We start from the raw sequence: 12,601 nt of genomic DNA, 5'->3' as shown, positions 1-12,601 counted from the left end.
ATAGTTTAGACAGATTCATTGCGATAAAAATTACAAATCACAATGAACGATTGCTGACGATTTGATAACCGGGAATGGCAGCATCGCGTGCAGTGCATCATGGGAATATTTTCAGACAGTAACCGACAGATCGACAGTTGGTTGCGACATCCACGAGGAATCAACGATGAAACAACGCTATTTGACAACGTGAAAATTAAACTGTGGAATTTACGTTGAATTTAGGTTGTTCGACGTCGCGACCTAAAACAACGTTAATTCAACGTTGAATCCACATCTTGTGCCTGCTGGGTTAGCAATACAGTACAAAACACAATATAACAGCACACAGGATTCCCATGTACATCATCAGCTCAACATCAATATTTATTAAATAACATGGCCAAGGTATTAGATAAAATCCATAATCCCCACCAGAGATTCGTGTTTTTGAATATGTTAAATTGAACAGATTATTATGGACATGTTTTCGTTGTGAAGTTTGTTTGAATCAGATCTTTTGTTGTGTTCTGCAAGTCACATTTTGAGTTTACAAGCAAGCTTCAGAGAAAGTGGGGGAAGGGAAAAAAAATGGAGCTACAACAATTAAAGCACTTTCAGCCATTTAGCCGACGGGAGGACAGTCAAACAAATGAAAACACTCCCAATGCGCATGGAGCAGACGCTCAACAATTTGTCGGTCCGCATTATGAACGGCAAGCCAAGGGTTTGCGGCTTCTGATGTGGCTAAACTGGCCGCGCCGCTTCAAAGCACACGTCAGCGTGCTTAAATGACGACATCGCTGAAACAAATATTTCAATTTAGGGCGTAAATGCGGGTGAGTGCTTCAGGCAGTGTTTAACCAGCAGAGGAGGATTGACTGACCTTGAAGGCCTCACGACTGAAAATATGTATTGTTAATCCATTCCTGACCTTGATATTTTTGTGTTTTGACAGAGAAACATGTTATTGAAACACCTGGGAATGCTTTCATATTGAAGAGTCACATAATGTGTTTGTTTGTTTTTAACATAATTCTATTCATTCTGACGTCACTTACAGCACTCCGGGCCGGCACAGATAAAAAGACAGACAGCCACACCCATCAGACAGACCAAGCAAAAACAATGGTGCAGTTTTGTCTCCCAGCTGTGCACCCTCCTTATCTTCCCCGGGCTGCGACGTCAACATAAGTTTGGAAGAGAATTCAAACCCCGAGCTTTTAATTTGACGGTCCTTACCGGAAGTGACATCTGATCTGCCGCGGCGTGTGCGTCGGGCTGTCCTCGGATCAGATTTGCTCGGATTTCACCTGGGACCAGATCGAAGCGGGGCTCACCTGAGCAAAGCCGCGTGGCGTCGGCTCGCAACTCCGGAGACTCTGCTTTGCTGGTTCCCCTACCCGGGAACGTTTTTTTTTTTTTTTTTTTTGTCCGCGGATAATTTATTAACCTGCCTAACTTTTTAACTTCGATTTACCGGAGTACTGACGCGAGGAGCAGCTGGTCAGTCGTGAGTAGTCAAGTAATTCCAAGAGAGATACAAAACATCACACTTCCGGTGTATGTTTTTTTCCCATTTTTTAAAATTTTTTTTAACTACTTTATTTATGATATCTGAAGAGGATAATTAATCATGCTCGGGGCTGAGAGCAGACTGGAAAGCCGGCTCAATACGCTGGAAGTCCTCGTGAGGAACCCGGAGTCCATGTTGAACTTGGAAACACTGCTGGTGAGTCAAAATAATAATAATTATAATTAAAATCGAAGAACGACTCAGGTAAGAAGTGGGGAATGCCCTTATTGTAGCGTCATAATGGCCGCGGGTTCTGCTAGCTCATTTGACACCTGTAAACATACAAACACTCGCTGGACAGGTTATTAGGTACACTTTCGCAGTCAAATGAGATCCCAGAGGAGGCCTATTTTTAATCAGTGCTGACAGTATATTTATTATTCGTTATCCACACACCATGATGAACTAATAGCACTCTTTCCTAATATTTCTGAGGTTCTGGGTTTGAATCCCAGCATCCTTTCCTGTGTGACGTTTTCTCCATCTTCGGTGGGCCTTCCACATTCCCAAAACAGGCATGTTAGCATCCGGGGAGACGCCTAAATTGTCCATAGGTGCGATTTTTTTGTTTGTTTGCACAAATGTGGTTAAAGGGTTGATTGGTGACCAGTCCAGGGTGTAACCCTGCCTCACCAAACGTCAACTGGGGGGACTTCATTTTACCCACCACGGTGTGAGGACACTAAAGTAAATGAAAGGACCGAATGTTGCGATTACCAGGTGTCACTTTCGGGCTGATTCTGGACTTATTTCAAGTCATCGGGTACTCATCAACACTGCTGATACCAGCCACAAATATTTTGAAAAAGTTGTCATTTGAGTCACCCTCGCCAGTAGTTGGCACGAAAGTGAATACTCGGTTCTCGAAAGTCTCCGTTCTCAAACAAATCGGTTTTCGAATGAAAATTTCGAGATTTTTTTGCTTCTTTTTTCAAACTCACCGCCTACGACAAAACCCGGAAATAACATAACGCGCCTGGCTCGTCCAGCTGACCCACGACGTGCGTGGTTATTGTAAATTCCGACGCACCACGAAAAACCCGGAAATAACATAACGCGCGTGGGTCGACCAGCTGATCCATGACGTGCGTTGTTATTGTGAATTCGAACGCACTGCGAAAAAGCCCGTAAATAACACAACACGCGTGGCCCAACCAGCTAAACCACAACGTGTGTTGTTATTGTAAATTCGAATGCACCGTGAAAAAATCCGGAAATAACATAACGCGCGCGACCCAATCAGCTGATCCACGATGCGCGTTATTGTAAATTTGAACGCACTGCGAAAAAACCCGGAAATAACTTAATGCGCGTGGCCCAACTAGCTGATCCACGACACGCGCTATTGTGTATAACACAGCATCTGTACGCAGACGTGGGAAATATCGATTCCGTTTTCGAACAAATCGCTTCTGGAACGGATTGTGTTCAAGAACCGAGGTTGTACTGTCCTTTGCGACTATTTGACACATTGTCACGTCATCATGCGCATGAGAAACAAAGGTCCTTGTTTACAATTATCTGTCACTGTATTTACAGTTTATATATTAAAAAGTAGTGTCGGTATCGGGGAGTACTCAAGCATGAGAGGAACATCCCTAGTTATGATCGGTTTGTGTAAGGCTACCTTTGACTCTGCTGCTGTGATGTGCCAATACAAAGTTCACTTGCCAGGAGTTACATTGTTTCGTTCAGAATCAGCCGGCACAAAATGGACAACTTGAGCATCTAAAACAATTTTTGTCGACCGTCCCCCCCCCCCCCCCAATAAAACAGAGGAATGTTTCCCCGTGTGCTGAATTGTTTTTTCCAAACCACTAATTTGAGAAAGTAATGCGTGTTTTTCCTTGGAATAACTACCACCCGAGCTCCTTTTAAGCGTCCACCGAGATGGACCCAGTAACGTCCGCTACGCCGTCTAAACTGCCCCGGGGGCCGTCCCACACAGGAAGAGTGAGGTCACGTCCTGGAATTGAGATGGCGATAACCCTCCGTGACCTCACGTCGTCCCCCTTCCCGTTTGTTCACAAACGCGAATGCTTTTGATGTTGTTGTAGAACAAACACCAATGGAAGCAAGGAAACTGATTTCTCGTGAAGTTCGGCAGGTGTCGCAACTGCGGTGTTTGCAGTTTTCGTGTGCTTAATGCTTATCGTTGAACAATGAATGGTCAAGGTTCAAAATGAAGACATGACTTCAGTCTATGTTGCAGACTTATTGTTCATAAATCATTTTTTTACCCATAGGGGCATGGATGGAGGTTCTTTGCTCTTTCACAATAATAGGAATCCCCATCAAATGCTCACTATCGACATGTCTAAAATGAAACATAATATAATTGAATTAAAAGGAAATAAAAAAGTGAGTTTTAATTTCAAAAATAGCAAAAAGTTATTTCCCAGCTCTGTCACCATCATTCAAACATGTATTAAATAACTTTGCCGGCAGTGTTTTAAGTACTGTTGGTGTTAATACATTTTTGTTATCCAACACAGAATAAAAGTGACAACTATTCTCCTTTTGCAGAGATATACACTAACCTCCTACCCCCTTTATTACATTTACGACTCGGTAATAAATATATACTCTCCTGTTTTTTTTTCCAATGCATACAGTAGATCGCAAATGACTTCCATTGGACGCTTTGTGTACTTTGCGTTGCCACTTAACTTCCACAACTCCCAAAAGTGAGCTGGAGCTTTCTCTGCAACATCTTAAGACGTTAACCTACCATGCTTTCTCCAAACTTAACCTCACAAGGAGCCCCGTTTGACCACGACCGGAAACTTCTATCACGTCAGCTATCGGCTGTCAACTCCTCTGATGTCATAGCACTCCTGACATACTTAACATTTTTTTACACCCACTGAGTTATTGTTAAGCGTCGTCGGGTCCCTTGAAAGGCTCTTTAAATCAAAACTTTTTTTATTGCTGGGATTTATTTGCGGCATTTCTGTCATCGGAGGGCAGCATGACAGCGCATCGTTGGTGTTGCTACGTCGGTATAAACCCTTTGTGAAACTGATACCTTAACAGCAAGACACCTTTTTGTGTTACAATGAGTTCCGTTTCAAGTTCTCCGGTAACCATCGACACCTCTTGTTTGCCATTTCTGGTAGTCTCCCGTCGTGGGATTAAAAAAACAAAAGCAAAAATAAACACCGCTACCACCTCTCTTTGCTCACTGAGCTGAAGTCGCTGAATATTTTTGTGTGTCTTCATGCATGATAACAGTTTAAACTTTTAAGTTTTGTTGCACTTTTAAAGAGTATTTTTCCCAAATATTTTGTCTGAATTTTGGATGTTCTCCTGTATTTGAATATTGTATTATACTATTTCTAATACTGTATCTATTTTTTTTTCCTGATTGGGTTTGCTTTTATGTCCGCTGATAGCAATATGAACGGAATAGCAGCCCAATAATTACTCACCTAGGATTTAGAAATAAATACATAAGATAAAATAAATAAATAAATAAAGTCCTTTAGAACTACATGTTTTCAAAAAATGATGTTTTGGCCCAGAGCAAAAATCCCCCTACCCCCATCATTTATTTATTTTTGGGGTTATTTATTTATTTGGTTGTTTATTAATTAATTAATTTGTTTGTATGGGTTTTTTTGCATTAGGCCCACATAGCAATGCGGCCCAAACTGACTGAAACGTTGCGAGTGTGAGGCAATGTCGCGGGTGTAACGGCCAATCAAAAATGCCATGTTATGTCACGTGACCGGTTACAACCACAATATTCCTCCTATTTATCAGATTCAAATGTCTGTCGTCATTGTCGAGCCTTACAAGTAAAATATTTGACAGTGTACATATAATGTTGTTTCTTGCGTGACGCTGTGTTGTCTCTGGTTCAATAAAGAAATTAAAAATAATAAGTGTATTATCACCCCGTAAGAACAATGGGGGGGGCATTTTTTTTTTTTTTTTTTTTTTTTTTAAAGCTGTGGCAGGCCTCAATGACTAGACAAAGACCTAAACTTCAACGTTGACCTCCACTACCTTTGCCATCTTGTGTTGGACATGTCTTGAAACCTGTAGGATTCATGCTTTGACGTGGACATTTTTTTTAACCCATCATCCAAATGTGGAGAAAACTAACCAGTGTTGAGTGTTTAAATGTAAAAACAACCCCAAAAATGTACTTTAGTCCATAAGTTAGACCGGATTTGTTGATGCCAGAGGCTACCGCTCTGAATGAAACTTGGGCCACGGCCGCATGTTCTCATGTTATCGTTGCTCTTAAGACCGCCTTTTGGGTCTGGTCCTTCTTTTAGAATAATTCGAAAAGGCCAAGAAAGTTTTAAAAAGTTATGCAGGCATGCCACAATATCAGAAAGGACTTAACTGAAGACACGCTGTACTTGTTGTGTATGATAAACATCTTCTTTGTGTGTTCCTTCTATTTCGGTAACATTATTGCAGCGTACAGTATCTGCGTGCGCGTATGCGTGCGTAACGGCGACGTCAGTCCGAAACCATAAGCTGTTTGTCCCACAATAAATAGAATGTGAGCCGGTGGTCTATTTCCACCCCATCTGCAGTGGGGGGGGGGAGATTGCTCCTCACCGCTGCTATTTAAAGTTTCAGAATTGTTCCGGATCTCCCCCTGCCCGCCCAGGCACATGTGCGGGCCGGCAAGACACACCTCGGAGTTGGGACGTTTTGATTCCATGCTGAAATCCGATTCCCCGGATGACACAAGTGGGGCCGCGGCGTTCAGCCCGTGCGGCCCCTGTCCACTCGTTTGTCTTGCTGTGTTGAGATGAAACCAGCCGTTTTGTGATTTACACCATTTCATCCAAACTATTCGAGAGACTCGAGTTGTAACGGTTTGGTGAGATATTGTGGCAAGGGTTGCAGGATTCGGTCCAGTATTTTGGAGTGTGTGCAAACTTAGATGAATTTTAGTCGTGGTTTAAGAGCATTTGTCCGTCGTGGCCATAGTCTGCTATCAGGTCATCAAGGTCTGAACTTCCTTTTAAGGTTTCATGTTTGATTTACGTGGTCGATGCCACAAACAAACATGATGGGTTGTTAGGAATGCCAAAGTACGATGGCCCCAAAGGGTCAAAAAGGATCAACTTGATGACCGGTGCGAGAAACCCAGGGACTGCTAAAACCCATTCATAGGCAGGGTGGCAATTTTTTGCCTTAATGAGATAAAAGTCTCCTAACAGGCCACAATTAAGGAAATAACACTTCTTTTTCGTTTAACGCATGAAACAAAGGGCAAAAAAGATGTCACTTACGCATTAATAATACTGATGGATTAGCATTTTGAAGACAAATTTGGTTGCATACTGACCTTTCCCCCTTTCTTCTCTTGGAAAACGTTCCATGTGTACTTGAGGCAGCCATGTTGGGTCAGGAAGGAAAGGAAAAATAACTTCGTGCTAATTTTGACCAATGAGTTATCCTCTCCTGATAACAAATTATGGTTTCAGATTAAAACACTTAAACATTTTGACATACTGAAGGATATAATGCGTGAAAATCATGATGTCCCAAAAATGGGACGCTACCCACGACTGAGTTTTAAGGAGGAAATGGCTTGTCGCACCTCGTCACCCATGCTAAGTCTCTATTGGCCGTTACAGATGCAGAAAATTAAGACCATGCGTGTAATCTTCAATAAATGGTCTCTGACTCACCCATTCAAAAATGGCTTGGGATTTGCTTTGGGTCCCGATCCCCAAGTTTTTGAGAAGTCCAAGCAGGACCTAAAATTATGAATCAAATAGCTTCCTAGTCACTGCCGGACCTCATCTGTAGTTGTTCATTTGTGGGTTCGCTTACTGTCAATGTGAAGTGTTGGTGCTCGTCCATCTTTCTTTATATCGCTGGCATCGGACCAAAACCCAGGTATAATATGTCAGTTCCTTTTTTTCTTCATCCCAACAAATCAATCTCATTAGTCAGTCTCCATGTGATTGTCATTTTTACAAATTGTGTGATGATGCAGTCTTAATGGCACAACGAACATCCCATTTTTGGGGCTTTCTGGGAAGTTAGAGTTTTGGAGATATGCCTTTTCCACCAGATGCCAGTGATAATCGTCTTGGAATTGACTTGCAACCAGTCCAGCGTCCAGTCCGCCTTTTGTCCAAAGTTAGCCGTGGTGTCACGCTTTGACTCGATACAGATGAAGTGATGTTAAAAAAAATGGGCAGATGGCAGGATGAACAACTTGCAAATGTTTGAATGTCTATATATATGTTGGAAAAGTAGTGGTTTTGTTATTTTGCCCAATTACATCACCTGACTTTGCATATTTATGGGATCTCTTGGCTGATTTTCATTGTCTTTTTCATCCAGGATTCCATAAATGCCTTGGCACATGATTTGAACTATCCTGCTCTGCGAAAGAACAAGAACATCGAAACATTTCTCAACCGATGTAAGTGCTTCTGTATGAGCTTGTATGTACAGTATGTGTATATGGCATATACCTGTATTTCCCAATATTTACGGAGAGAATGTACATATCACACATCGGGGAAAAAAAAAACAAAACTCCTTGGCACACAGCCAAACAGAAAATCCCCAAAAGGTAAAAACGCACCAGACGGGTTAATCATTTACCTTCTGCTATCTAAAGTACAGCATTTAATTCCCAAGACTAGATGACATTGGAGCAGATTAATGAACAAAAATACATTTGATGTCATTTGTAGTACGGTGAATAATTTTCCATGCAATTAAATGAAACTGAATATTTTCCCGCAGCGCAACTGATGATCTCTCGCGGCACAAAACAACTTTGTATTTTGACTTCCTTAGAGCAAAGATGACTTAAACCACCGGTGTCAAACTCAAGGCCCGGGGGGCCAGATCGGTCCCATGTGGCCCACAAAGGCAAATCATATGGATCAACTTTCATGATTTTTGTTCAAATCTATACCAAAATTTCAAATTGTCATATCATGAATGATAACGTTAAGACATGCCAAACATTCTTGTGTGACCAAACAGCAGTAGTTGAAAAACCCATTACTCTCAATTTCTGATTCCAAAATCAGTTCATAAATTTCATGTGAAAATATTATGAGGCAGTTAAATATTTTTATGGTTTCACAGTCATAACGGCCCTCTGAGGGAAACCCTAAGTGAAATGTGGCCCGCGACAAAAATGAGTTTGACACCCCTGATTTAAACTATCGGTAGACATGGTTAAAATAATACATACAAATAATACACAATCTCGCGGAGGTTTTCTTCAAAAATTTTGTATTAGCAGCGAGAGTTGCACACGAACTTTGCTATAAAATACGACGACGACCCGACTCACGTGTCCCTGATCTAGATGTTAACACCTCACTCTATTCGATTGAAGTTTGACCTGCGTGTTGCTGCGGCAACACATCATATCTCTTTCTCTGCGCAGATGAGAAGGCGGTGAGCCAGCTGCGCGAGCTCCAGGTCAAGCACGAAGACTTCGAGAAGGTGAAGTTGATCGGCAGAGGCGCTTACGGAGAAGTGCAGCTGGTGAGATTCCGCTCTTGAAATCGTTTTACCGCTTGGATGGCCACCTGCCGCTTTTGTGAGGTAGGGATGCACTTAGGTGCATCATGAGGTCAGATTTTTACCAGGTTTGGCTTAAAAAAGAAATTTGGGTCACAGAATTCGGCCACATGAGAAAAGTAAAAAATATGACAAACAGCTCTGCACTGCACCACAATCCACAACCACAATAATCGACATGACAATATTCTGATTTGGAAAGCACATAACAATGACATTATTCAAATCAACTTGATATTTACAGTCATTATGATAATATGCATCAATTTGCACAGAAATAATGTGGGGGGAAAAAACAACAACGGAAGCTGTAAAAAGAAACTCAGTTCGGTGATAAAATCAGGGATGAGAATTTTCTGTGGATTCGCGGAATTTCGAGTTTTTTCAGCTGAAAATTGTCATTTTTGTGAAACGTGTAAAACCGTCGAGAGGCTCTGATCAAGACCGGTCGCCAGCATCTATCGGCAACACTCGTCGTGAAATTCGTCGGCTGTGATAGCGGAAAACGGCATCGCTATCTGTATGCATTGAAATTGGTGTTTATAATAACGACAACATTCCGATTTCCGGTAGCATTTTGGCGGTATTTCGTCAGTATTTTCACTCTGATGTTAACATTTCATGGTTAAGCATTGTGTTTACTACGGCATAGTTATAACTTATGGACATACAGTATATGCGCATATGCGGTCTGCACATTTGCCAGTATGGCGAAAGTCTTGGAGCGAAAAGATGAAGATCGTGCCAGGGAAATTGATCAAAACCACGGGGTAAAAAACTATTTCAGATGGGCAGGGGTTGAAAAAAGTGCAACCGTGCAGGTAGGAACAAAAACTGTATCAACATGTCTAACGGAACACATATAAAAAGTGGACGTTTCCGGCAAAAAGAAACAAAAATCGATCTGCTCTCTATCTCTCCTCTTCATAGGATCTCTATCTCTTTGAGAGAGACGAGAGAGAGAGAGAGGAGAGAGATAGAAGAGCAGCGAGAGAGAGAGAGAGAGAGAGAGATCGAGAGAGAGTCGAGATCAGAGATAGAGAGATCTATAGATAGCTCGCTCATCTCTCTCTCTCTCTCTCTCTTCTCTCTCTCTCTCTCTCTCTCGCTCTCTCTCTCTCTATCTCTCTCTCTCTCTCTCTCTCTCTCTCTCTCTCTCTCTCTCTCTCTCTCTCTCTCTCTCTCTCTCTCTATAAACAAATTACTTGTGACTGTACTATTCTGAAGTATAACTTGTAAGTGCAGTAGCTCATTTGATGTAAATTTCACTCAGTCTACATTTTTATGTCTGGAAGTTTAGCAAAATTATTTTGATTGTTTGGACTCATATTTTAAGTTTTCTAAATATTATGATTGCCCTGTATTTACACTCTTAGAAGTAACCAGAGGTCACCATTTAACACTGCTTTATAAAAAATGTTTATAAACCACCCACATTTGAAATCCCCCCAAGGCAGACATTTTCAGTTTTTTTCCAAATTGCTCATTCTCATCCCTGTAATATCTATTAATAACTATTAATTGCTCAGCCCTATTGATTAAATGAACATCCAGCTGACTGTCGACCACAATTCCACACTATTTTAGCAGCACACCAGCTCACAAGGCATCATGTTTGACACTAGAAGCTCCGCTTTGGTGTTCTGTCGAACAAACCTGTCTGGACAGGAGCAGTGTGTGGGACAACATAGTGATGGAGGGGGCGTGGTTCGCTGGAGTTTAAAAACATGTGCCGGCATGCCTTTCTCCAGGCGGGCGCCTTTAATTACAGCCTTATGTCTCTTCAATAATCCCAAACATTGTGACACTGTGACAATCTTCCCGCTCGCACGGAGCTGACGTCGTACTTGTGCCAACTTCTGTGCCGCAGGTGCGACACAAGGCCTCTCGCAAGGTTTATGCCATGAAGAAGCTGAACAAGTTCGAGATGATCAAGCGGTCCGACTCGGCATTCTTCTGGGAGGAGAGGCACATCATGGCCTTCTCCAACAGCCCCTGGGTCATCCAGGTGTGACCATGCGCTGCTTTATTCTTATTTATTTTTTTTACAGTTTAATAATACACGGTTGTTTTATTACTAGTGATCAGTAACGAAAGAAATATTTATGCTCACTGAAAAAAATAAATGTGCATTCGTGTGTGACTGGTGTGTGTTTTGTAGTTGTGCTGTGCCTTCCAAGATGACCGCCACCTCTACATGGTGATGGAGTTCATGCCGGGCGGCGACGTGGTCACGCTCCTCTATAACTACGACATCCCCGAGAAGTGGGCTCGCTTCTACACGGCCGAGGTGGTGCTGGCCTTGGACGCCATCCACTCCATGGGCTTCATCCACCGCGACGTCAAGCCCGACAACCTGCTGCTCGACCGCCACGGCCACCTTAAACTGGCCGACTTTGGCACGTGCATGAAGATGGACTCGGTAAGTTAGCATCTGTGCCACATGTGTCAAACTCGAAGCCCGGGGGGTCAGATCTGGCCCGCTACACAATGTTATGTGGCCCTCGGAGGCAAATCACCGGTGTCAAAATCCGTGATTCTTGTGAAAATATGTCGCAGCATTTCAAATTGTCACATATCATAAATGATAATGTTGAGATGATATAAGCATTTTTGCATTACCAGATGTGAACAATGGTTGAGAAACCCATTACGCTTGATTTATGATTCCAAAACTAGTGAATAAGTTTTGTGTGTAAATATGATGAGGCGATTCAGGATTTAGCCTTTTTTCCACAGCTAAACTGCGCCACCTAGTGTTTAGTTTGTAACAGTAAAAGGCAGCCAACACCTGTTAAGTTGCCAAAATGAGAGCAAGCAGTGTATAAAAATGGATGAACGGATTCTACATTGTCCGTATGTGTGAATGTGAGTATTACAATATTATGTTTTAATGCCCTCATTGCCATGGCAACTCCTTACTCCTAAATTGTTGATTTTTATACATACTGTGTATGATCTTGGGTTTTTTTTTTTTTTTGTGTGTGTGTCCAAAGACAGGCATGGTGCGCTGTGACACTGCTGTAGGAACACCTGACTACATTTCCCCTGAGGTGCTTCAGTCTCAGGGAGGGATGGGTCATTATGGGAAGGAGTGCGACTGGTGGTCTGTCGGGGTGGTCATGTACGAGCTGTTAGTGGGTGAGTGACCTCTTGTGGATGTAATATGCTAATACACTCAGACTCATCTTGTACGCTTCCATAAGAGAGTCTAGATTGACAAAGATCATTTTTTGTTCTGTCCAATTGATTTTTTTTTTTTTTTCAATTTCCCCCCACTGTGGGACAAATGAAGGTTTTCTTATCTTAAATGTTTTGCAACGCAGGTGAAACACCTTTCTACGCTGAATCCCTTGTGGGAACCTACGGAAAGATCATGAACCACAAGAATTCCCTCAAATTCCCGGATGACGTCGAGATGTCCCAGGAGGCCAAAGAGCTCATCTGTGCCTTTCTAACTGACAGGTTTGCGCTCCAATGCCTTGTTGACATACCATAGTTCTTGCTGTCAAA

The 12,601-nt window shown here is 42.3% G+C and overlaps 1 protein-coding gene across 1 annotated transcript in view; it reads left to right on the top strand.

Annotated features, from left to right (window-relative positions):
* The first annotated feature begins 1,214 nt into the window (after positions 1 to 1,214).
* The window catches only part of LOC133496428 (rho-associated protein kinase 2-like), a 33,033-nt gene continuing 21,646 nt past the window's right edge, over positions 1,215 to 12,601 (top strand). The window contains exons 1-8 of the mRNA XM_061812005.1: positions 1,215 to 1,492; positions 1,603 to 1,711; positions 7,883 to 7,964; positions 8,952 to 9,052; positions 10,959 to 11,096; positions 11,250 to 11,510; positions 12,085 to 12,229; positions 12,415 to 12,553. Of these exons, the coding sequence (XP_061667989.1) occupies positions 1,616 to 1,711; positions 7,883 to 7,964; positions 8,952 to 9,052; positions 10,959 to 11,096; positions 11,250 to 11,510; positions 12,085 to 12,229; positions 12,415 to 12,553 (962 nt within the window). The 5' untranslated portion in view covers positions 1,215 to 1,492; positions 1,603 to 1,615. The remainder of the gene's footprint in view (positions 1,493 to 1,602; positions 1,712 to 7,882; positions 7,965 to 8,951; positions 9,053 to 10,958; positions 11,097 to 11,249; positions 11,511 to 12,084; positions 12,230 to 12,414; positions 12,554 to 12,601) is intronic.

This window comes from Syngnathoides biaculeatus, chromosome 23 (genome assembly GCF_019802595.1).
Source record: "Syngnathoides biaculeatus isolate LvHL_M chromosome 23, ASM1980259v1, whole genome shotgun sequence".
NCBI lineage: Eukaryota > Metazoa > Chordata > Actinopteri > Syngnathiformes > Syngnathidae > Syngnathoides > Syngnathoides biaculeatus.
Note: the sequence above shows the minus strand (reverse complement) of the source record. Positions and strands in the feature narration are given on the sequence as shown.